This window comes from Castor canadensis, chromosome 3 (assembly GCF_047511655.1).
Source record: "Castor canadensis chromosome 3, mCasCan1.hap1v2, whole genome shotgun sequence".
Lineage (NCBI taxonomy): Eukaryota > Metazoa > Chordata > Mammalia > Rodentia > Castoridae > Castor > Castor canadensis.
This window is the reverse complement of record NC_133388.1, coordinates 194,851,978-194,876,458: the sequence shown is the minus strand read 5'-3', so window position 1 is coordinate 194,876,458 and position 24,481 is coordinate 194,851,978. Positions and strand designations below refer to the sequence as shown.

The following is a 24,481-nucleotide window of genomic DNA, read 5'->3' as shown; positions in this document are numbered from 1 at the left end:
TAGATAGATAGATAGATAGATAAAGATATAGATAGATAGATAGAGATGTAAATACATCTCTATTGGTCCTCTATATCCATGGCTTATGTATCCATGGAATCAACCAACCATAGATCAAAAATATTTTAAAAAGTTAGATTTTTGCTTAGCATGGTGGCTTCTTGGGAGACTGAGATTGGGAGGATTATGGTTCAAGGATAACCCAGGCAAGAAGTTCTGGAGACCCCATCTAAGCCAATAAAATGCTGAGTATGGTGGAATGTGCTTGTCATCCTAGCTATTCAGGAAGCATAGCTTGTCATCCTAGCTATTCAGGAAGCATAAATAGGAGGATGATAGTCCAGGCTGGCTCAGGCATAAATATAAGAACCTGTCTGAAAAATAACTAAAACAAAAAGGGTTGTGGTATGGCTTGGGTAGTAGAGTGCCTGTTTAGCAATCTCAAGGCCCTGAGTTCAAACCCAAGGACCAACAAAAAAAATAATTGCATAATAGACTTCTTGTCATCCCTTAAATGATGTGGTATAATACCTATTTCTGTATCATTTATAGTGCAATAGATATTGTAAGTAATATAGAGTAATATAGGATGTAAGTGTACACCATTTTATACAAGGGACTTAAGCATCCTCAGATTCTGGTGTCTGTGTGATGTGAGGAACAACTATATGTATATATGAGTGTATGTGCATTTACTTGTTTTTAGAGTTTTTTTACTAAGGAACACTGAAAGTATATCTACAAAGTTTACAGTATAATAAAATGAATCCCCAGGCGCCCAACACATAGCCACAAGAGCTTTCAGATATTATTACCACTCTGGTTTCCATCTATATTCTTAACTACTTCCCCAAAACCTGTCACCCCACATTATTTGGAAGCAAATCTGCCTCCAGGACATATTTATTTTTATAAATATTGTCAGCTACTTTCTCCACCTACTGGATCTCTAGTAATACATGAAAATTATATTGTAATTATATGAAAATATGAAATGCAGTAACACATGAAAATATCTTTTGTTGTCAGTGTCTTCAACCAAAATTGTTAGTGACATTAAAAGACAGATCCTGGATTCCTACCTGAAATTTGTTATTTGCTTAAGGTAAAAACCTTTTAATAAGTGATTTCTTTAAGACTTACTCCTTTTGTCTTCCTAGGGTCATCCTGGAGTTCCAGGTTTCATGGGGCCCCCAGGGAGCCCTGGGCCACCAGTAAGTAGAATGTCTAATCCTCTTCTCTTTTGGCCTTGACATTTGTGTTTGTCTATACTTGCTGGACATGGTATCATACTGGTCCTACCTTATAAGGGATGGACTGAAACTCTAAAAGTGCCCTGAAAGTACAAGTCCCAAACCTTCTGGGTAGAATGCAGAGGGACCTGGGTATCTGTAATAGACATGGGGCTTAATGTGATCTTGGGACTGAGAGTATTGACAAGGATGGATGAAGTCAATATTTCAAGGTTAGGATCTCTCTCTTTCTCAATAAATATAGTTTATTTTTTTTAACAGGATAGACATCCAAATAGACCCATGAGCAAAAGTTTTTTGATCTCCCTCAAAGTTTTTAATCTCAAGCAAAGAATTCCTTTTCTGGAAAATTGTCCCACAGTGAAAGACCCTGAGATACAGAAAGTGCCTACATAAGCCCAGGTTTTCCTGAATGTACTGCAATCAATAAGAATAATAACTGAAAAGCATTGTTTTTCTTCACGATTTCTTATAGCTCCTGCATTATTATTCTCAAGCACTTGTTACCATGATAACTATAAGGTTTACATCAACATCATCCTAATTATTAGACTTTCTGAGCATATGGTCTTCTTGCTTTGTGGTAGCCATGTCCCTGACATTGACTGGGGAGTTTCTTAGCATTTCCCTGCCCCTTTCATCCAGGCTGTGCACAGATAGTCGTGTTGCTCCTCTGCTTGAGTCCACTCCTGCTGCAATCCATGTATCTGCTGACTGTAGCCATGGCAACAGGCAGTGGGAATTAGTGTCGTGCAAAGCCCAGGACACCTGGGATCTCCCACAGGTTCTTTGTGAGACCCCAAACCTCCCAGATCTTGCAAACAAGAACACTGGCGATGGCTGAAAGACCACTGAGACAGAACTTGTTTCAGAGACCAGAAAGTCATATTAAATTGTGAAAAAGAGGTTCAGTTACTATTATGAAGTTAAAATGTATGAGATCAAGATTGCTTTATCTTCCTTATAAATAATATCCCAATGACTTCTGATTATGGCCATGAGTTAATTACTTGAACAAATCAAGTTGTTTTGATGTATTTTTTTATGAAATCATATGAGAGCATGAAGAAGTGTCTTTTACTTCCTGATGAACTTTTACAACAGATTTAGATAAAAGATAAATTATCTACAAAAGAACTAAATTTTTTTTCAAATTTTCAGAAACTCTAACTCAAGTCTGGTTATTCAACTCACCCCAGTGCCTTTGATGTTTGTATGTTTTAAAATTTCTCAGCCTCAATTTTGAATTAACCCAGCTTTGCTCTGTGCACATTTGTAAAGCACATTGTAAGGGACAGCAGTTTGCTGTCATTTAACGTCATTAAATTTTACAGTTATTTCAAGATTACAGTTTCACTTAAGAGACTGTTTAGCATTCTATTTGCAAATGCTATTGGATATTGTTGTATGTGATAATCAGCAACAGGAGGAACTGACAAAGGTGGCAATCCAGAAGGTAGTGAGGAAAGACATTACCATTAAGTCAAGGGGACATTGGGGAGGGAACCAATTTGATTAAAAACAATTTCATTTCAGAAAGTTTCATCTTATAATGACTTGGAGCTTCTCTGGGCAACTTACTAGCTGAGGGACTCAGGAAATGTCCCTTGGGTTAAAACTCCTTCCTTCCTTCATCCTGGTGGTTACAGAACTTTCACATGTCTCCAAGGACAGAGGAAGCCCTGATTCCTTCTCAACAGAAATCCTAGTAACTCAGATCTCTGTGACAATTTTAGAAACAACTTCTGGCTTCTGAATCTCTTGCTAGATGATGGGTTGGAATGCATCATCAGGATGAGACTGCAGCCTCTGTCTCCTACTGATGAATGCTTTCTGTTCACTCAGCAGATGTTCATTGAGCTTCTACTTTGTGCCATGCCTTGAAGTACAAATTGCCTTAGAGCACAGGTGCTGAGTCAGCTCCCTTTCAGGATCAGCAGCCAGTCATGCAGAAGCAATCAGAAAACAGGGAATCAACCCTCCTGGTCTTTTATGCACTGCTGCTACATTGTTTTTAAGTGCTTGGTACTGTCCAAGGTATCCAGGGATCCCAACTAAGAAGACAAGGCTCTTTCAGTATTTGTTTTCTGTTCCTCAGTCACCATCCTTCTCTGAAATAAAACCCTTACCCTGTTCCCAATGTGCAGTAGAGAATTTAATTCCCAACCTAGCAAATTTCCAAAGTGTAGGGTACTAGAAACTTGTGTTATGTTTGGACTGGATGTGTAATTTAACCAGCAACCTTATGTTGTTTGTTTAAGTATTATCAATATCCCTTTTGTTCATGAACGTCTACCGGGCTCTTATCCAGTGGAAGATGTGGAGGTAACTCAGACTGTGTCTTCTCCCAGGAATTTGCTGTCTTTCGAAAATAAGACCTATTTTCCATGTCACATTTCCTTTAGGTTCAAGATGTATGGTGCAATCACTTCTACATTCCTACAACTTAACTAGCACCTGGTAAAAAAAATCACTTAGTAAGTGTACATAAAACAATTAAATAAAGGCTATTAAATAGATGTCAATAAAGTCCTGTGAGAGCTTGCTTGTCTATGCTCCCACATTTAGTTAATGACTGCAGTATCCCTGGCATTCAATGGACAATAGGCACTTTTGATAATGGATAGTGCTTTGTGGAGAGCCCTTAGCTGTTCCTGGTGATAGCTGGTTCTTTATGTGGACTACTCAATTTTCTCAACAACCCACATGCAGTAAGCAGTAGCTGCCTTTTCCTGAATTTTACAAAGGAACTGAGATGCACAGCATGAAAAATAACTTCCCTGGGGTTACACAGCTTGTCTGTGCAGATGCAGGATGTAGACTCAGAATTCTGAATCTAACGAGCTTCACTTCTAACCGGCCCCACTAAGCAGCTTGTTAGCATTGCCTCATTGACTCCATATCTCCTTGTGGTGTGCATAATTTCTACCCTTTTAGGGATAATGAGGCTGAAGCTGACTTATCATAAGTGACCCCATGAAGGCTAGTAAGAGGCAGATGATGAATTAATCTAAAGAGCTATTGCCTTGGGCCCAGTACAGTGGCTCACACCTGTAATTCCAGCTACTCAGGAGGCAGAGATTGAGACGATCAAGGATTGAGACCAGCCTGAGAAAAAAGTTGCAAGATCCATCTAAAAAATAAGGCAGGCACAGTGGCACATGGCTATTATTCCAACTACAGTAGGAGGACCATGGTCCCACACCAGCCCCACGCAAAAATGCAAGACCCATCTGAAAAACAACTAAAGGCAAAAAAGGGGTGGGGCTGTGAGTCAAATGGCAGATCTGGCTGGGGAGTGTGAAACCCTGAGTTGAAACTAAACCCAAGTATCACACACACACACAAAATTGTCTTCATCCCAACCAGCTAAACTGTTAATTCATCAAGAAATGTTGACCAAGTATCAAATATATTCCAGGCACTGTTTTAATTCCCAGGAGGGAAATTCCTGACTTTGCAGTATGGGAAGTGTGTAGGAGAAGGGAGAATGACAATCAGCAAATATCAAGTCAGTAAGCACTAGGGTGCCAGACATTGACGAGTTCTTCAGAGATAAGCAGACAGACAAGATGGTACCTGGGGTAGAAAGGGGCAGGGGCTGGTGAATGGTGGGTCTCATAGGCAAAAAGCCTTTCACTGAGAAACTGATGCCCAAACTAAGACCTAGAGGATGGGTAGTGATCCCTCTGTGCACATGGTAGGCCTAGGATGCAAGCAGAGGGAAAAATGCTTGCAGGAACCCTGGTATAGACATGGGGACCCTCTGCACTACTTGCTTACCTGTGTGGTGTTCTTCTTCCTGTGCATCTGTGTATCTCTGTCTCCCTGACTTGACATAAACCACTACCTTTCTATCCTCTCAGAAGATAGGTTCAGGTTGCTTTCTGTCCTTCTGTGTTCCCTGACATTAGCGTGTAAGGTCTGTTCCAAAGAGGGACTGTTTACTGTTCTCTTAGGGATGACTGACTGGCTTGTTAGAGCTTTAGTCCTTCATGAAATGTGGTATTGCTCCCAGAGCAGAGCCCAGAATGATAAGGGAAATGGGAACTCTCTTGACACATGTCTGGTTCAGGCTGGTAGTAGAGGACACAGAGTGTGAGATCAGTGCATCACTCCATCTCTGCAGTGGGATGTGGGGCACCAAGGACCTCTGTCCAGTTGCACTGGTCACTAGTCTTCTGCCTTGCCTTTTTTAGGGAACAGATGGAATTGCAGGAGCTGCTGGACCACCAGGTGTTCAAGGGCCACAGGTAACTTCCTCTCATGATGGAATATGTCTTGAGTGTGTCTTTAGGCCTTTCCAGAACCCGAGTGTTTCCCAACCCTGTCCTGTTCCTCTCCACCTCCTGGGGTCCACACATTCCCGAGGTTCTGTCCACTACTAGTCTTTCAGCAAAAACATGGGAAATATTGCTTTCTGTTGGATCCCCAGTTACGTTGCTACTAAAATAAATGTGTGGATGATATTATCTGGCAATCTATGGTTACAGAATTCAGCTCACAACCACCAATGCTAGCAGGTGCTTGATGTAAGTCTCATCTCTCTTCTTTGTCAGCATAGTTTCTATTCTGAGGAAGACGGGTGAGAGGAGAGGCTGCAGGCTATCCCTCCCTGAGATATGGCATGCTACCATGCATGTCAGGCAGCAGGTAGCATTTTGCCCCAAGTGTTCCAGAGGAGAGTGAAAATAAGAAAAAAGTCACTGTTCAGGGTTCCCAAATCACAACTGGTGCACATGGTATTTGAACTCAGTGCTTTTATCTCAAAACTGAGTTATTTTACTTACTAGAACCACATTTGGTTTTGTTGCTACAAAGCAGAAGGTGAAAGGTAGTTAACAGGCATTTTGCTAATAGCAATCCATGCATAGTCTTTAAAGGGATATACATCACATCAGTATCCCTGTGTCGTATGACTGCCTCCCCTCCACTTTAGTCTTATAGTTTAGAGAGGTTCTGAGTCATTATATCCATTTTAGAAATAAAAGAAGTAAAGTGACCTGTTCAGAGTCATATAATGAGGAAATCAGAGCTAGGCATGAACTCTGGTCTACAAGAATCTTAGCATCATAGTCCAAGAGTAGCTATCAAGGAGGTCACCCCTGCCCTGGTGTATGAGGGCTCTTGTGCAGAGGGTGCCATAGGGTTCAGTTAGTACAACTTCATCCCTCTCAAACAGGAAGGACCAAACCCGATGGTATTCAGTCCCTTTTCCAAAGTCACACAGAAAATTAATACCCAACTTGGGACCTAAGTCTATTTGAAAACTCCAAGTTCAGTGTTCTTTGTACTATTGGACACTGAACCTCCAGGGAATAAGATAGAATAATCAACAGTCACATGGCCCTCTTAGGATCATCCTGTGGACAGTCCTTTTGAAGCAACCCACATAGAAAGAAGTCCCAGGATAAATAAAATACTGCAGGCAGCTTTGTATTGACTCTCAGACTGTAAAAGATTTACCCAATAAAAACTGTTGCCTGAGGAGAATAAAACATGGAGCCCAGATGTAAAATCATTACATTCCTAGGAATTAAACTATATTAAATAAGACTTAGATTCTATCACAGGACCCCTCGGCAAGTTATGGCAGCACTTGAAACTGTCCATGGTCCTGATCCATTACTGTGGTTATCAAACCAGGATATAGTGGAAGTTTCTTTAGCCTAACCAATGAATACTGGTAGTGAAAAAACAGAAATAAAGCTGGTTGGAGTGGTACATTCTGGTAATCAACAAGGCGAAGGGGCTGAGGCAGGAGGATTAGGAGTTCAAGTCCGTGCTGGGTTACACTTTTGCTGGAGCATGACTCAAATGATTGAGTGTCTGCCTAGCAAGTGTGAGGCCTTGAGTTCAAACCCCAGTACTACCAAAAAATAGAACTACAAAGTAAAATGGATAATGATAAAAATAGTGTATGCAAACCTAAACATTTTCATTGTAATTTCAATTAAAACATATAAGCTATGCTAAATATTTTTGACATGGGATGAGGGCCACTACTTTGATTTTGAGTGCCCTGAATGGAACCCCTTGTAATTATTCTTGTAAAACAGAAAGTCCACCTACCTACTATTTGCTACTTAAAAAAGCAGAATTTGAGACTGTAACAGCACCTCTGAAGCAATGTGCATGTAGAATTTGGGTTGTTAAAGATTTTGGCAATTTTTTATATATCTTGCATCTATCTCTTTATACAGTGAGGAAATCATCTTTATTAAATACTTTCAAAGCCCAAAATTTGACTGCATAAAAGATTACTTTTTCTCTTTCTCTAATTGAAAATCATTGGGTTGGTGAATAAATAATTAAATAGATTAATTTCCATGACCAATAAATGGTGTAAATAGATGTACGGGAACAAACACTGCATCCCTCCTTGTGAGCCTTCAGTTCCTCTGGTGGGAGCCGGGAGTGTTAACCACAGGGTTACAGATGATCAGAGTGTTTGGGAAGGACCAATGACGGAGCTAGGTCAGTGGGGAATGTGTAAGTGGAGATTGGTTGAGGGAGCATCTGTCTACTGTATTTTAACTTCTGGCCTCACTACCAAGGGAACAGCTTTCTAACTATTGGATGAGTTTGGTTATGGTGCCATGAGTGATGGAGTACTCTCTTGGACCTGCAATGCCTTCCTCACCTAAGATTCAGGAGAATATCAGAAAACTTTTGCCATAAAGAAGTAAATGGTAAACATATCAGGTTTGAGGGTTCATACGTTCTTTTCTTTAACTACTTAGTTCACTTGGGGTAAGACAAAATATGAGCCATGGACAAGGCATAAAGTAGCGAACATGACTGTGTACTGATACAACTATTTATAAAAGCAGGCAGAGGGCCAGAGTCTGCCGACCCCTGTCCTGGAACACTGTTGTTTCTCTCTATTCTAGGGTCTTTGGAACAGCAAACGTCCAGAAAGGAATTCAGAAAGCTCTGTTACCAATATTTAAAATTCCCTGATGATAATTGAATATTTGTCTCATGCTGACAACATATCCACTTTATTTGCTTTTGTATTTATGGGTGTTGTGGAGTGGGGTAGAGATAAGTACTTTTAATTTACTGTGTTGCTCTTTCATATTGGTCTAAGTGGCAGTGTGTCTAGGCAATAACAAATGCCACATGACATAATGCAACAGAGACAGTTTTTGCCACACTGTTATCAACACAAATGCACAAACTTAGCATTCTGGTTTTTTTAAGATTGAATAACTTCCCAACATGAACAGGATGAATGTAAATCCTTTTGAGGAAAGGTTTTCACAAACAGCAATAAACCTAAAACAGTAACCCTTCTTCCTCAGTTCCTAAAGTTCTATAAGATAATTTTGAAATAATTTTTTAATATCTCAATCATGCACTACTGATGTCTTTCATTTTCTTCAGATGTGCATAAAACTTGGTTACTGAGTTTATATTAAGTTTAAACAATACTTAATAAAGGAAGTGTGCTCTGGTCTCCTGACAGAGCCATTTTTATATTATAGTATACACACTGTTTAATTCTGAAATAAATACAAACTTCTATTTAGTTTTGCTTTTTATTTTATGGGGATAAAGTAACAACCCTTAAGAAAATCTCATTTTATGGGAACAGAAGGTAATAAAAACTGGCATCTGTGGTATCTTATCTCATCTCACAGAAGCATTGGTAGGAGATCATAAAGTTGCCAGGAACTCTATATTCTCATGGCAGAGATGGAGGTGATATAAAGAAAGTGCACCATAGTGGAAATTGTGGCCCTGATTACCTCATGCTGACATAGGACCGCTGGGTGACAGTTACATGTCTTTGATGAATCAAATGGTTAACGAAGTGCTAGTGAATGTGATTTGGTAAGAGTTTTTCGAAGCACCATATGTCTTTCCTGGGGGAAAGAAATAATAACTGTAGCCATTGCTGGTTAAAGGTTTAGGAATCTCTGGAAAAAAAATAAAACAGTGAAATAATAAAACCAATAGCTGCACATACCCTCTGGTCAGCCCTTCATTTGTGCTGGGTCTTGTGGATGCAGCACCTAGAGGAGCCATTTCTGTGCAGTGTGTGGAGGGAACCTGAGTCTCAGGAGATCTGGGGACAAATGTCAAACGGATCTGGACCCAAGTCTCATGAATTCTAAAGTCCCCCAGTCTTCTTCCCCCGGCCTTGTAATGGTTAATTCCTGGAGTCTCTGTAAGGTGGCCAAAATGGGCCTCAGTGTGCACAGCACTGATGTGAGCATGCTCTAAGCGAAGTCTGAGAAGACAGAGGCCCAGCCCCCACACAGGTGCTCCTCACTTCTAACCGCAGACAAGGATGTTCCCATGATATGATTTACTTCCATAAAGCCAAGCAAGGAGTTCATGTGTGTTTATGTCTTGCATCTTTTAGGGGAAAGAAGGTCCTCCTGGTCCACAAGGCCCATCAGGAATTCCTGGAGTCCCCGTAAGTGACACCTAAAAAACTACTTTCTCTTGACAAAAACAAGCCAATAAAAAATATATTCTACCATTGCAAAAGCAAGGTATGGCCACCAGTGGAAATTGAGGTGTTACAGAAAATTAGAAGAAATATAACCATTAACTTGCTTATCACCCAAAGCCAACTAAAATTTGGTAGACTCAATGTTAATCTCATTCTTCCTTTACATATTGACTACTTCTTACTGACTTCAATGATATACCTCCATATATATATATATGTATATATATATGTATATATATATATTCATCTATAATACACATACCCATATATACATAGACACACAAATATAATTTTTTAAATTTCTAACACTACTGTTAAATGTTCTTTAAATTTACTACAATATATCCAATGAATCCACCATAACATATGTGGTCATTCCTCTGTTTTTTCTTAAATCTTATGATTATTTCTTTAAAAAGCTGCAATGGATAATTTCACATGAATATTTTTCTGATTTCTTTAGGTTGGTCCCTGAATGGGGTTTACTTGTCAGAGTTCAATAATGACCAAAGTTCTTGGTACAAACTGTGAAATTACTTTCTAAAAACATTGTTCTAAACCTCTCAATGTAATATGTACCTCATTTCTATAGGGTTGAGATTTCCAATGTACTTTTAATAAGGTCTGTCTGGAAGGGTCTCTCCACTAAGAAAGAGTTCTTGTGTGGCTCAAAGTCTGACCTGGACCTGCTGCCGGGCATTGACTGGCCACAGTGCCCCAGTCTTGATCTCCACTGTGCATTCTTCTGTACCAGCCACATAGACTTCCTTTTGGTTACTTGAACATGATATGGTCTTTGCTATACTTGACAACCCCTCTTTCAGGACACAGGGCCTTTGCATATGCATTTTCATCTTCCCAGAAAGTCATCTGATACCTCTTTCAGTGGTTGGTGTTTTTTTATTTGTTTATTATTATTTTTTTTTTATTCTGGGAATCAAACCCAGGGATTTGCACATGGTAGGCAAGCACTCTACTCTGAGCTACATCCCCAACATCCTGCTTGAAGCCTTTGCTCCTTCCCAACTCAGTCCAGGCAGTGCTTCCTGCTTCCTTCTCACCCCCAGGCTGGGACAGGCTCTCAGTCTTATCCCTTTGATTCTGAATTCCTGTCACAGCTGTTGCTCACATTCATTTTGGTGTAATGGAAGATGAGTGTCCACCTCCTCTCTTATTCATTGATGTGATCCAGTCCTTCATTCAACAGACTCTAATTAGAGAACCTCTGTTTACTAGATTTGGGGACCTAACAGAGAAGAATAATTGCTAATTACTATATTACAGGTTGCAGCTTCTATGAGAGCTGGAACCACATCTGCTTTTGTTCAGCCTTGGGTCCCCACACACAGCACACAACAAACATTAATTAAAGAAAGTAATGAATGAATTGCTCTCTTAGGGCCCTTCCTCCTAGAACATCTGACAAGCACTATCACAGGTGGATGGAGAAGGCATCTTCTGGGCAGCCCTGGAGATTAACCTGTCTAGGCACACAGCTCTTAAGTGACAGGCAGGAATGGGAACTTCGGTCAGTATAAACTGAAGTCCTGGAGACTGGTATACCATAGGAAATACAACACAATTATTGACTCAGTTCTAGCAATGATAAAGCTAAGAAGAGAAAAATCTCTAGTTTGGATTTTGTATCCACCCCTTATCATCAGTATTCTAAGGAACCAGATTAGAAGTAAACAGACTTAAATGTGATCATGCTGTTTCCTCAAAAATACCTATTCCTTCCTCCCAACTGCTTCCCTCTCTTCCATCTTCCCTTCCAGTGCAGATCAGATTGGTCACCTCCCTTTCTGCACCTATTGTCCTTTTAACTCAACACTGGGCATTGGTGCCTCCTACCCCTCATGCACTAACCCTGTTTCTTCTCGGTCTCATTCTAATCCTGGCCCCTTAACTCCAACCCCACCAGCACCTCTCACTCCAGCCACTCTAAGGCACTTTTCCTTCCTCCACCAAAGCATTCCTACCCTGATGATTCTCCTACTGCTCCTACTGGTGGACCATGAGGACCACCACAATTCCATGTACATTGTATTCTCCATGGGGGTTGTGTGCACAGAACTTTCCATAAATGAACACCCCCAACCCTCACCAACACCCCATTTACCTGCTCTTTCTAAGACCCTCTTCCACCTGACATAATTTCCTCCTAAGACATGCCTTTGAACCTCCCCAGTGGGGTTAGGTAGGGACTTAAATTAGACTTTAAGACCAGTTCTTTAATTCTCACTACAGCACTTGCAGTGTGGTCATAAGAACCTGTTGAGTTTCTGTCCATCTTTACATCACCTCCCCCTCTCAGTACCAAGTAGGTGCTTCCTAAATCTGGGCCAAATGAAGGGCAAGACAAGTAAGCAATACACGAATGACAATAAGCTCCTGACCTGTGCTAGTGCTCACGGTCCCAGCTCTTCAGGAGCCCATGGCTTCATAGAGAGGACAAAAATGAAAGTTGGAAACCATACTTGTAGAACATGACTCTCTATGTTCCATTGCAGATAGACATATGGGGCTGTGGGAGCCCAAGGGTGGACACCCATGCCAGGTGATGAGGGGATATCTGGGGCTTCCTGGGGAAGGTGACACTAGAGGTGAGCATTCAAGGTCAGCCTGTATATGCTGAGAGAGCTGACATGCATCCAAAGGAAGGTGTGTCAGGTGGAAGGAACAACCAGCCAAAAGACATAGATGTAAGTGCTCACGTTACAGAAGAAATGGTCCTTCCTTCCTCTTGTGCTGGGTGCCACGAGAGATGGGAGAACCAGCAAACTTGCTAACATCTGAACAGCATCACTAGCTTCCATGAAGCAAAACAGTAATTCTCTCCATCTGTTGAGGGCCAGCTCTTTGCCATGTACTTTGTAGGAAGCACCCTGTTTATGTGTCAGGATATTAAATCCTCACCTTGCAATGTAGGTGTGAGTGTTCCTATTCATTAAAGGGAAGAAATGGAGACTCTGAGAAATTCAAGAATTGCTCAGCCATGCACTTAGCAAGAGGCAACTTTTCTGTCTTGGAAACCCACACTAATTTCTCAGATTACTCACAAGGCTAATAATCTAAGATCCCCTCAGCATTTTCTCAAGTTGCTGCTTCTTAGGGACCAAATAGTGCACCAGAAGCCCCCCAGGTTCCTCCTCCTTCAGCCTGAGCTCGCTGGTCTCCCTCCTCTGTGTACTTCATCCTGTTGCACTGGTTTTCTTTCTGTGCACAGCTCTCTGGACCCTTCTTCCTTCAGCGTCAGTGCCTGGGGAGGAATGGTTCTGAAGTTAAACTTTTAATTGCAAAGAGTGTAAACACATGAGTCTGTTTATTTGATGTTCATAGTAATGCTGGGAGCAACATTTATAAGCAGATACAGAGGTGCACAGAGCATTCAGACAGCATCCTGGACGGACTTGCATTCTTATCTCTGTCCACAGTGGTTTCCCTGTGCCAACGCACCACGGTTAAAGGCACTGGTGGGGACGTGTGCAAACTTTCATTAGTGGCTGCCCGGGGAAGAGGCGGCTGTGTCTCCAGTGCCTGTTTTGTCAAGCCTTGTGGATGGAAGCCTGTGACTATACAGGCAGGTTGAGCATCTCTCAGTAAGAGAAGAGGCACCAAGAAGCTGAGAGTTTGAATGACGTTGTCCAAGATCCTATGCTTAGTAGATGCAAGCAGGATTCAAACCTTGCTCGATGGGACTTTGTTTCCCCTCTGCTGCCCTACCTTGCTACTTTTTCTTACCAGAACCTGGATCCAGGCAGCCCAGGATTGGACCCTCTGCCTGCTGTCATCATAATCATCAGATGTATTATCTTTCTCATCTTCAGAGACCCTGAAGAAATGCTTCTCTTAGATACACATGCGGATGCTGGGGCAGTGGGAGAGGCAAGCATAGCTGGGTTCTTGGAAAGAAATGTGTAATGCCCATGGCCTTTCTAGAGCCATGCATACTACTGGCCGTCATTTCCTGAGCCCTGCAGGTGCCCAGGAATGCTGCTAAGTGCTTTGCTGCACACTCTGTGAGGTCCTCTTTTTCATCAGCATCCGTCTCCCCGTCATCATGTCCCATGGATGAGGTCGTGTTGTCCTATGTTGACTTCATGAAAATGTCCAGTGAGAAATTAATGGCAAGAATAATGATGCAATTGCAAAGATGTTGCCTTACCAGTAGGTGGCAGGTACCATGAGTCATAGATACACAGCCAGGATCTTGGTGTTGGGGAAGAAAATGGGAAACCAGACCCAATCTTTGTGTGTAGATGGTCCTGTAGTGGCTAACTGATCACGGCTGAAAGACAAAGGCAGCCTGCAGAACCTTTGTCCTTCCTTCCTTGCTCATCTTTGTTGACCTGATAACTAATTTGAGCTTCTCTTGTAGGGAGAAGAAGGCAAACCGGGCAGAGATGGAAAGCCAGGTCCCCCTGGAGAGCCGGTAAGAGCCTCTGTACTTCTCATGTCACATGCCATCTGCGCCATTTCTCAGTAACAACTCCTCTGTGCTGAGGGGCTTCTATGAACCAGGAGTACCAGTGCATCACTTCCTTTACTTCCCCAGCAGCCCTGCAAGTTTTCTCTCTCCCACTCCCATCCACTTTGTAACTCGGTCATCTCACAGAGGCGTTGGTCATTGGTGGTGGTATTTTTCTTTAATGGTAGTTGTCCAGGGGCACCCAGTGAGACACCAAACACAGTGCTCCTGAGGGCCTCTCTCTGGCCCTGTAAATGCTTGCTGGGAGTGTGCAGGAATTTCTTTTCTTTGTTTCTGTTCTTTTCTTTTCTTTCTTTCTATTCCTTCATTTATTTCTTTCCTTCCTTCCTTCCTTCCTTCCTTCCTTCCTTCCTTCCTTCCTTCCTTCCTTCCTTCCTTCCTTCCTTCCTTCCTTCCTTCCTTTTCTTCTTCCCTCCCTCCCTTCCCTCCCTCCTCCCTTCTCTCTGTCTCTCTTTCTCTCAGTACTGGGGTTTGAACTCTGGGCCTCTAGCTTGCTAGGCATGTACTCTATCACTTGAGCCACACCCCTAGCCCTTTTTTGCTTTACTCATTTTTTAGATGAGGTGTCAAGTTTGGCCCAGGGTGGGCCTTCTCCCTATGCCTCCTGTGTCACTGGGATCATAGGTGTGAGCCACCATGCCTGGCTTGTTGGTTGAGATGGGGTCTTTGTAACCTTTTGTCTAGGCTGGCCTTGAGCTGCAGTCCTGCTGATCTCTGCTTCCTGAGTAGCTGGAATTACAGGTGTGACCCACCATGACTGGCCCTTGTGCAATGATTTCTGTGATGTCCCTGAGTTCCTCAACCTGTGTTCAGGGATCCATGATGAGGGTGTCGTGCTGTGTCTGGCAGCGCTTTTGTTTTCACAAACCCAGGGCTGGGGTGCAGCTTAGTGGTAGAACATTTGCCTACCATGTCCAAAGCCCTGGGCTCCATCCCAGCCCTACAGAACAACAACTAAACAAACTAATCCCATATATAGAGGGAAGAAGGACTGGCTGCATGGTGGGTGAAATATGTGGGTTCTCCACATGTCCACCAGAGGAGCCTGGCTCTGTGACAGGACACACAGACACCTGAATTCCAACACCAGCAGCTGTCAGAAGAAAAGAGACCTTTCTGTAGGAACCAACATAACTGCTTGGGACCTCATGTGCAGGGCAGTGTGTAGCCACCCTATTTTATACAAAAATAAGTGCCTGTGTATTTTCCTGGTTCTAACATAAAGGAACTCTGGGAGTTGAACTTCCAGAACTCTAATGAAAGTAGTTTCCGTTCATAGAGGATGGTTCTGGGTGAAAGGGCCAAAACAATGGGAAGGCAACTTTATGCTCCGCTGGATTTATTTTATTATCTTTTTAAAACGTTTTGGGGCTATATTAAAAGTTTTGGTCTATATTAATTATTGATAAAATTAAATTTGGAAGATAACAGTTAAATAAAATATTTTACACCAAAGTAAGGACAATGAAGTAGCTTTGGATTCTGGCTTCACTTGTGGCAGACCGTGTGACCTGGAGCGAGGTCCTGGCCCTGGACCTAATGCACCTCTGAGCAAGCATCTGCCTCCTTTTACATAGGATGTGAGTAACTCTCCAACTTGTCTGAGTAGCTGAAGGATCAAATGAGGTGAAAACTGCTTGCAGTGCTTCTGATGTATCTCACAGTTAATTATTTGAGTGAGTTACTTTTTTGTTACTGCCCTCCTTTTAACTCCTGTTGAGGTTGGAACTGCAGAGCCATTAGAGCTACTAAGTGGAATTACATAAAAGTTTCTACAGCACAGTTCATGTTCCATTTAATTTGTTTGGTCATAAATTATTATGACTCAATCCAAATCTTACACAACTTGCAGGAGGTACCTCCTTTGTAAGTTTATGTTTGCCAGATGCTGGAGTCAAAATTCACTGCTGTGGGGAAAAGAATGATCTTCCCCTAGCAAACTAGGTGGAAAGTCCTAGCAGGGCTGACACCAGCTGAGCTGCCTGAAGAGCCCAAGGGCAGTCAGTGGTGGAGGTTGGAGAGTGTGCAGTGGGGCATAGCACAACTGTGTCCACTGTGACTGGAGCTCTTGCAAGCACCTGGGGCCAGGGCACCCAGCTCTTCACTCCCTCTTTCACTTTTTCAGAAAAGATCAGGGGGACACAGGTACCATTATGGCCCCAGGTGAGGAACCTGAGGCACAGGGAGGCTGAAAACTGGGCCAAGGTCATCCAGCTGTTTAATGAAACCTCCAGGACTCACAATGCAAGGGCTTTCTTACAGCACAGAGCTTAGGGCAGGAATTCACCTTCCTGGTAAGAGTGCGTTACCCTGAGAGGCTGTCTGAATGGTGCAGGGGACCTGGGGACATTAGTCTTCATTCACTCTGTTGTTGAGTGCCTATGCCACCCTAGCCCTCTGCTAGACTCTGGGCATTATTGATCCAGAACCAGGCCTGTTCTGGGTGGGCAAGGGTGATGAAGGAGATAGAGATGCTTCTTTCTCCTGGACCAGGCAGGACTCAGGGACCTCCATCAGAGGTGGCGACCTCCACTCAGAGCTCAGTGGCAGGAGCAGCAACATTCCCTTTGCTTGAGGTGCAACTTCTTGAGTTCTCCATTGGTTTATTCTGGAATTTTACTACGTAGCCATCCTGACAGTTTACCACCCAGAAAACTGCCATAAGTTGGGTAGAGGACCCCCTGAGATCTCAAGATAGAGACTTGGATGCAGATATTTGGGAGGGGTTCCACAAAATGAACCACTGGGGGAATGGATCAAAGGGAGAGGGAAAGTTGTGAAAGGCAGGCTGGCCAGTGGCATTCCTGGAGCAGCTGAGGTCCAGGTTCGTTGGGGCCCCTGTGAAGAACACACTGAGAATGCCCCTTCCTCCACATCCTGAGGCAGGACAAGGGGGCTTGAAGAGTCGTCCATCACCCTCCAGCCTTTCATGATTGAGGCTTTAACTTGCATGCATGTGGGCCTTTCCACCCCACCCCAACTTCAGGTGTTTCCCTAGTGCCAGAGAACATGCTCTTCTGCATATACCTGTCTGTGCAGGAGCTGTAGGACCAGTGGACATGTGCCCTCCTGGGTGAGCTGGCAGATGTGGCTGAGAAACAGCCACAGGTAGTAGGTAGTCCCTCTCCACTAGCTTCTCCAAGTTATACAAGGGACACAGGTGGATAAGTAGACAGATAGTAGTTGGATGGATGGAGGGATGGAGGATGGAGAGATACACAGATAAGAGTTGTCTGTTGCTTTATGTTTAAAGTGAAATGTAAGCATTTTATTATAGTCTAGGATGAAGTATGTTTTGGAGTCAAAATGACTCAATTAGAAATTTAGTGTTATCCTTGAGCAGATGACTTAACCTCTTTGTGCCTAGTGTTTTGCCTGAAAGATAGCAGGAGTGTGCCCTTCGTTGGGTTTCAGTGAGGATTTGTTGACATCATAGTGACATCACTCTAGTTGTGCCTGGGAGATCCTCGACAGTAGTTGGTTGTTGCCATTTTTCAGCTGGTAACTTGGGCCAATGATGGCAATCACGTTTGACTATGGGGAGGACCACTAAGCCTTGACATCCTCAGTCACAAAGACCTAGAAGGTGAGGTCATCTCACATTTACAAGTGCAAAACAAAACCAGGAATAGTAATGGTACCCAACATCAAACAGCTGTACTTGGACAAACTGGGGCAGAAGGAACAGCAGATCAGCCTGGACACCAGAGCATTGAGACCTGACCTTCTCTCTGGAAATTTCCTCTAAATCCAAGGATGTTCTTCATCCCCAACCATGGACCTGATGTGATCCCCCAGGTTTATACTCTGTGAAAAATGAGATGCAAAAGTGTTTGGGGAGGTCTAAGTCTTAGGGTTACAATAAAGAAAGACCCAGAAATCTGCCCCAGCTGCTATGAATTAATGGGTTCACTTGCCTTTTCACCCACCTCCTCTGTTCCCCCCACTGCTGACCACTTTTATCTGGACCTGAGCTGCCCCCAGGGTCCTCATTGGATTTTATTCATAGTTTGGTTCTGTCCAGTGCAATGCCAAGCTGGGAGAAGTAAAGATTTTTAAAAGCTAGAGTTTCCTCCTAACTCTTTTTGCATTTGAGAAGATGGGGGAATGGCTGTGTCCACCACAGGGCACCTACAAACCATACCAATGCTGGCAATGAGAAGAACATCTGCCTGGGTGTGGCACAAAGCTGGGGAAATCTAGCTTTGCCTTTTAGAAGCTCAGTAAAAATACACCTGCTTTGATCGTCAGTATCACCATTGGAAAAGTACAATAGTTAATAGATGCCTTGAAGTGCTTTTGTGAATAAAGTCGTCTATACCTAAGTTGGCCATATGACCAGAGCACTTTCTAACAGTGAAGTGGTGGACTGTGAGTAATTAAGCACTAATAGTTAAGCTTGTGTAACCAGCTTACACAACCTCACCTGGTCCCAGGCAAACCAGGAACATCAGAGGTCTGGATGTGCGGTTGGAGATTGGTGTGGATGAGCTGCACTGCAATGTCGGGTAGAGCCTGGTAGCCTGCACAGACGGGCTTGTGGAGAAACAGAGATACAAAGTGCAGGAAGCCACAATAGGAAAGTCCTGAATTTGGTCCTCAAATTTTTCTTTTCTTTCTCCAGGGCAAAGTGGGAGAGCCAGGTCCACCAGGAGCAGAGGGTGTCCGAGGCCCACCTGTAAGTGCAGGACCTGAGTTGTCCATAGTTGAAGAAGGGGTTGACTGAGGCCACCTGATCTTCGGTTTCCAGGACCTCCTCTCTTCCAAGGCAGTGACACTTCTGATATCAATTCTGTTTTTCACATACTATAGCTGTGACATTTATTTCCCAAAGTCAACCATCACTAGCATATTACTGTTTCTACTTTTCTTTGTTCTTGTCCTCTTTATTATAATTTTAACGGACTTTTCTCTGTATAATGGAACCTAAAAATGAATCTTCATTTTCATTTTCAATACTTTCCATAGCTAAAGTAATCTATCCTAATTGCACAGTAATAATGATGGTGATAAGAAGAAAAACATAAGAAAAATAATGCTATAAAGAAGAAAATAAAGTTAGTGATAATTCTACAATGCAACGTAAAACTGCGCCAACATTTTAGAGTATTTTTCTAGACTTTTTCCATATATGAATTTCTATACCTATAGATATGTATATATATATATATATACACACATATAAATGTATATATATATATATATATATAGTTATCTTGCTATTAGACATAAATTATTTACACAATTCTTTTCAGTTTTTTGTTAAAAATATGATGTTTAATGAAAATTCTAAAATCCAATTATCTGGCAAGAAGTAACAGGTTAAAATGCTAGTTCTGCTTCTTTAATGTTGTTTTTCTTTTTAAAAAATCAATAAAGCATCAAGCTAGTGTTCAATAAGGAGGAAATAAAATACAAAAATCAATGTTTCTTTTTCCAAAATCTCCTGGCTTCCCACCTGAGGCAGCCTGAACGTGAGGAATACTATTGCCTGTGGGGTTAAAACACAGAACTAGTGATTGTTTTTTTAACAAGAATACTTTAAATTGATGACCCCATTATATCCTTTCCAAAACCATTTTTAAAACTTAATAAATTAATGCTCACTCTGGAACACAGTATAATTCCTTATAAGTAAGGTATTCTGGTGAATAATGGTCCATGGGTTTTTGTTTTGTTTAGTTTTTTTTCCATGTTGGGTTTGGAACCCACAGCCTTACACATGCTAGACAAGCACATGGTATCTTTTGAGACAAGATCTCACCATTTAGCCCAGGCTGGCCTTGAACTCGCCATCCCTCTGACTTACAGCCATGCACAAATATGCCCAGGTAATGGTCAGTTGTTTAAAGGTGGTTTCTGGTTTGTGGGAGTGAGTAGAGCTTGTTTTCAACGGAGGATACCCATTGGTTGGGATCTCCCTTGGGGTCAAAAACCACCTCTGCACTGGGAGTTTTAGGAAGGGATGCAAGTTGTAGACCTGCTGGTGATCACCAGCCTCAGTGGCTGGTGATAATGAATGGAGTCAGGCTGAGTGAAAGTCTGAGGGTAGGGTGCAACTGGACCCTGCCCTTCCCTGCCCTAAGTCTGCTCTTTGGTGAACTAACTTTATCTTATGTTTTCCAGGGCTTCAAGGGACACACAGGTGATTCTGGCCTACCTGGTCCCCGGGTAAGTGGATGACTCACGTTGGAAGTCAAACCAGGTAACTCAGAGCTGACACTTCTTATAGAGAGGACTCCTGGGGCCCATAGGCAGGACAATGCCTTGCTACTCAGGAAAGGACAGTAGTCATGCCAATAGGGTGGCATGTGTCATCCCGTCTTCTGTCCTGTAGGTGCTTCTTCCGGGGGCCAGGCAATGATGGAATGCCAGTTTGGCCAAAGCAGCCTGGACTCAGGTATGGTCCAAGCATATTGTCCCTGGTCCCTGGGAAGAAAGTACTGGTTTGGGGCTTATTTTGCAGAGGAGGAAACTGAAGCCCAGGGTATGGGGTGATTTTCCCAGGGTCCCCAAGGCTGTTTGTGGAACACATCAGCCTTATTCCAGATGGGACGCCTCCAGAACCTAGTTTCTTATCCTTTAATGTCTATCAGTTTAGAATGTTCCAAATGAAAGGAACCTCAGGCATCAGTGGTTAGGTCCCCTGAGTATAGTGGGTAAAGCCATGATATAGAAAGTGTTAAGTGGCCAACAGCTGAGGACAGAATCCAGTCAGTCCTGCCCAACCCTTCAGCTGGTGTTCTTCCCACTTGTGCTGCTGGGAAAGCGTGCATGGCCTCATATACTATCACTGGCCTTGGGTACATACAGGCGTCAGATTGGAGCCAGGACTCTGTGTGCAGGGGCTGCCCTGTCCTGTGGGGAGCATTTCCACCTGCCAGCTCCCTAGTCTCTGCACCTCTCCCAAGTCCTCAGGTGCCCTGTGCTGGAGGCATTCCATAGCTGAAGCAGCTCTATCCTTAACAGCAGTTTTTTATTTCCAGGGAGAACCGGGTGCTGCTGGGACCCCTGGCTGGGAAGGGTCACCAGGAAAAGATGTAAGTGGGGCTACTGTGGCCTGTGGGGGTTAGGAGAATAAGGAAGGAACATACCCCAAAACAGCACCACAGTTGCTGGTGGGAGGTCTGTGAAGAGTACACACAGGTGATGTCACAAAATTAGTTGCCACAGATGAGATGGGGGCTTCCACCCTGGAGAGTGCCTAATAGGAGTCTTTGTGGGTTCATCACGATTTGTGTGTTGGTGCTGTTACTGGTGGGTAATCTCAGAAGACCCTGGTTGAGAAGATCTCAGGTTCTTGGCATCGCAAGCAAAGAATTGAGCAGAGATGCACAGATTACAAAGCAGGAAAGTATGCTCGCCAAGGAATGTGGGAAAGTGCACTCTAGAGAGGTGCCTCAAGAGCAACAGTGCCTTGGTTTGGATGGGTATTTATACACTACAAGGGGGAAGATTTGGATTGTATTTGGGAGTGATGTGTTGTGATTGACAGATTGGTTGCAATGTGAACTCAATGTGATGCATATTGATCCATATTCATTAGGCTATAGTTGGGGCTCTTGTGCACATGCCCAGGTTTGGGTCCAGATGAAAATGCTCTTTCAAAAGGAGCATTTTGGGATGGTTCTGGGTGGGAATAGATCACCTGTTCCCCATGAGATGATCTGCAAGGAGGCCACCTGTTCCCCTGAACTGGTTTGGGTGTTTTTTTCCTGAATTTTCTGCCTCAGTACCAATGACAGGCCCATTAGATCCACCTTCATTGAGTAGAGAGGCATTTCATCATTTCTCCCAGAATATTTCTTCATCTCTTGTTCTCTTTGGTGCTCAATGTAACCCCAAGCCCCTCACTGCCACCTCCACCACCACATGTGCATCTCACTTTAGACGACTCAGATGCCTTTCACTATTATTTGGTCTTGCAATCTGGACAGGACAAGTAGAGCTTTTACCAAGGTGGTACAATGAAAACAGTGAGATCCAGAGAGGGTAAGGACTTAACTTGTGGTTACATGGAGACCCAGAGGCAGGAGGAGCTAATGGGAGGCAGGAGGAGCTAATGGGAGCCAGGAAATGCCAGGTGAGATGCCTCCCTGGCAACTGGTCACCTGTCTTGCATTGCATCCTCCAGGGCCTCCTGACTTGTGGGGATATATTTTTGCCTCCAGGGAATGCTTCTTTATCCAGACACATTGGCACTGGGTCCCGAGACCCCTTTGCATCCTCAAGATTGGCCTGGGAACTGGTGAGGTAGACTCTTCCCAGTGGCTCTTGATGCTCGAAAGCACATTGTCTCTTTGGCTGGTCTACTGTTATGAGATGAAGGAGCTGGAGGGATCATGGGAGAATCCCCACCTAGTTCCCTTAGCATTTCTGGTATTGATCCAGTGTGTGAAGCCCCGTGCATATAGCTACAGGCTATATGGATCACAGATGCAACACTGCCCCATTGGAGCCCTCTATGCTGAAGAGCAGTTTGAAAATCCTGGTCTAGCCGACCCCTCTTGCTTTAGTTTACAGAAATGGCAACGCAGAGAGCTAGCTCCCCATGTGGAATGGGTCTGTGCTCTGCTGACACCACAGTAAGAATGGAGCTGGGAGTAGAGCCTTGGAACCCAGTTCACGGGCACATTCTTCCTCCAGCTCAGCTCTCTGACTCTTAGTTTAAAAAATCATTTTAAAGTCCCATTTTCATAGTGTTTTCCAATCTACTCTGTGTAGTAACCTATCTAAGGCCCTATGTTTCATTCCTAACATGGGTGCTTGGGAGACCATGTGCAGTGGTGATGAGGAAGTCCGTTGTTTTGCAAAGAGAAAGGCACTGTGTACAGTTTTCTAACTATGACCACTCAGGCAGGAATGATCCCAGACTACTATAAAGTGAGTCAAGAGAAGAACTTCAAGAGGGCCTCTCTTCTCTGTGGCCAAGAGGCAGCTGACTGAAACCATGGAGAACCAGGTAGAATAAACCTGAGCAAGTGAACAAACACACAGATGCATAAATGAAAGCTTGCAAGCATCTCCTCATTGCACGAAGTGAGGGAATGTTTGGATTCTTGGTTTCCTTGATTATCTTGATGAAGTCTGGTCCCTATTTTAAAATGGGCCTTCATCATCTTCGTATGTGGCTTGATGATGATATGACTGCTTTATGTCTGTTCCAGGGTGACATTGGACCTGCAGGGCCACAGGGTCCCCGGGGACCAAGGGGCCCACCGGTGAGTTTTGCTGTGAGATTCATTTACTGCATGTTTCTGCAGGGCTGTTACCAGGGTGATATTTAGTTAGTTCACCCTGATGCAGCCATATGTGTTGTTAAAAAATGATGCTGAGTTTCTTAGAAGGGTATAAACAGCCACTGCCCTTGGCCCCAAGTGCCCTACCCCATATGCCCCAGGGACTCTTCTGAGACCACCTGCCAGTCTAGAAATACAGGTACCATCTGATTCTCACAGGCTCTGTAGGACCCCCCTCCCTCTGGCTTTGGGTCATTGTACAGATGGATACTTGTGCCCCATATGGATTTCCTAGAGCAGCTGTAACAAAGCACCGCACACATGTGGCTTCAACAATAGAAATGTATTGCCCCATCATCTTGAAGGCCAGAAGCCAGAGGATGAGGCATCAGCAGGATTGTTCCTTCTGAGGGTCAGTGCTCCATGCACTGCAGTTTCCATGGGTTTCTGCCCATCTTGGTGTTCCTTGGCTTGTGGATGCATCATCCTGGTCTCTTTCTCTGCTTTGCAGGCCATTTTTTCTAAGTGCATGTCTGCACCCAAGCTTTCTATTTTCCTAAGGACACCAGTCATACTGGATTAGAGGCTCACCTGATTACACCATGACTTCATGTAACTAATTACATCTACAATGATCCTATTCCTAACTAAGGTCACATTCTGAGGGCGTGGGCTAACTAGGACTTAAAATACAAATTTTGAGGGGATATAGTTCAACCCCTAACATACCACATGTTGGTAAATGTTTTAGATATTACTCTTGCTTATTTGTGCACCTAGAAAATCCTTCTCTTTACCCAAGAGTAGCCAGAAAGTATGGGAGAAGGTAGAAAGTAAAGATGAAAGTACTTATTGCTCTGTAAGAGAAAAGCGTGCCATCAAAAAATCTGGTAAACACAAGATGTATGAGGCGGCTGCCTGTGGAACACAGAATTCTACTTTACAATAAATTTCGTTCATTAATTTATTTTGTGATACTGGGGATTGAATTCAGGGCTTTGCACATGATAGGCATGTGCCCCAAGTCATT

General features: G+C 43.4%; 1 protein-coding gene across 1 annotated transcript in view; it reads left to right on the top strand.

The window, feature by feature from the left end:
* Nucleotides 1-24,481, top strand: part of Col22a1 (collagen type XXII alpha 1 chain) — a 247,389-nt gene that overhangs the window by 201,931 nt on the left and 20,977 nt on the right. The window contains exons 48-55 of the mRNA XM_020188246.2: nt 1,161-1,214; nt 5,453-5,506; nt 9,628-9,681; nt 14,102-14,155; nt 18,837-18,890; nt 20,339-20,383; nt 21,199-21,252; nt 23,380-23,433. Coding sequence (XP_020043835.2) covers nt 1,161-1,214; nt 5,453-5,506; nt 9,628-9,681; nt 14,102-14,155; nt 18,837-18,890; nt 20,339-20,383; nt 21,199-21,252; nt 23,380-23,433 — 423 coding nt within the window. The remainder of the gene's footprint in view (nt 1-1,160; nt 1,215-5,452; nt 5,507-9,627; nt 9,682-14,101; nt 14,156-18,836; nt 18,891-20,338; nt 20,384-21,198; nt 21,253-23,379; nt 23,434-24,481) is intronic.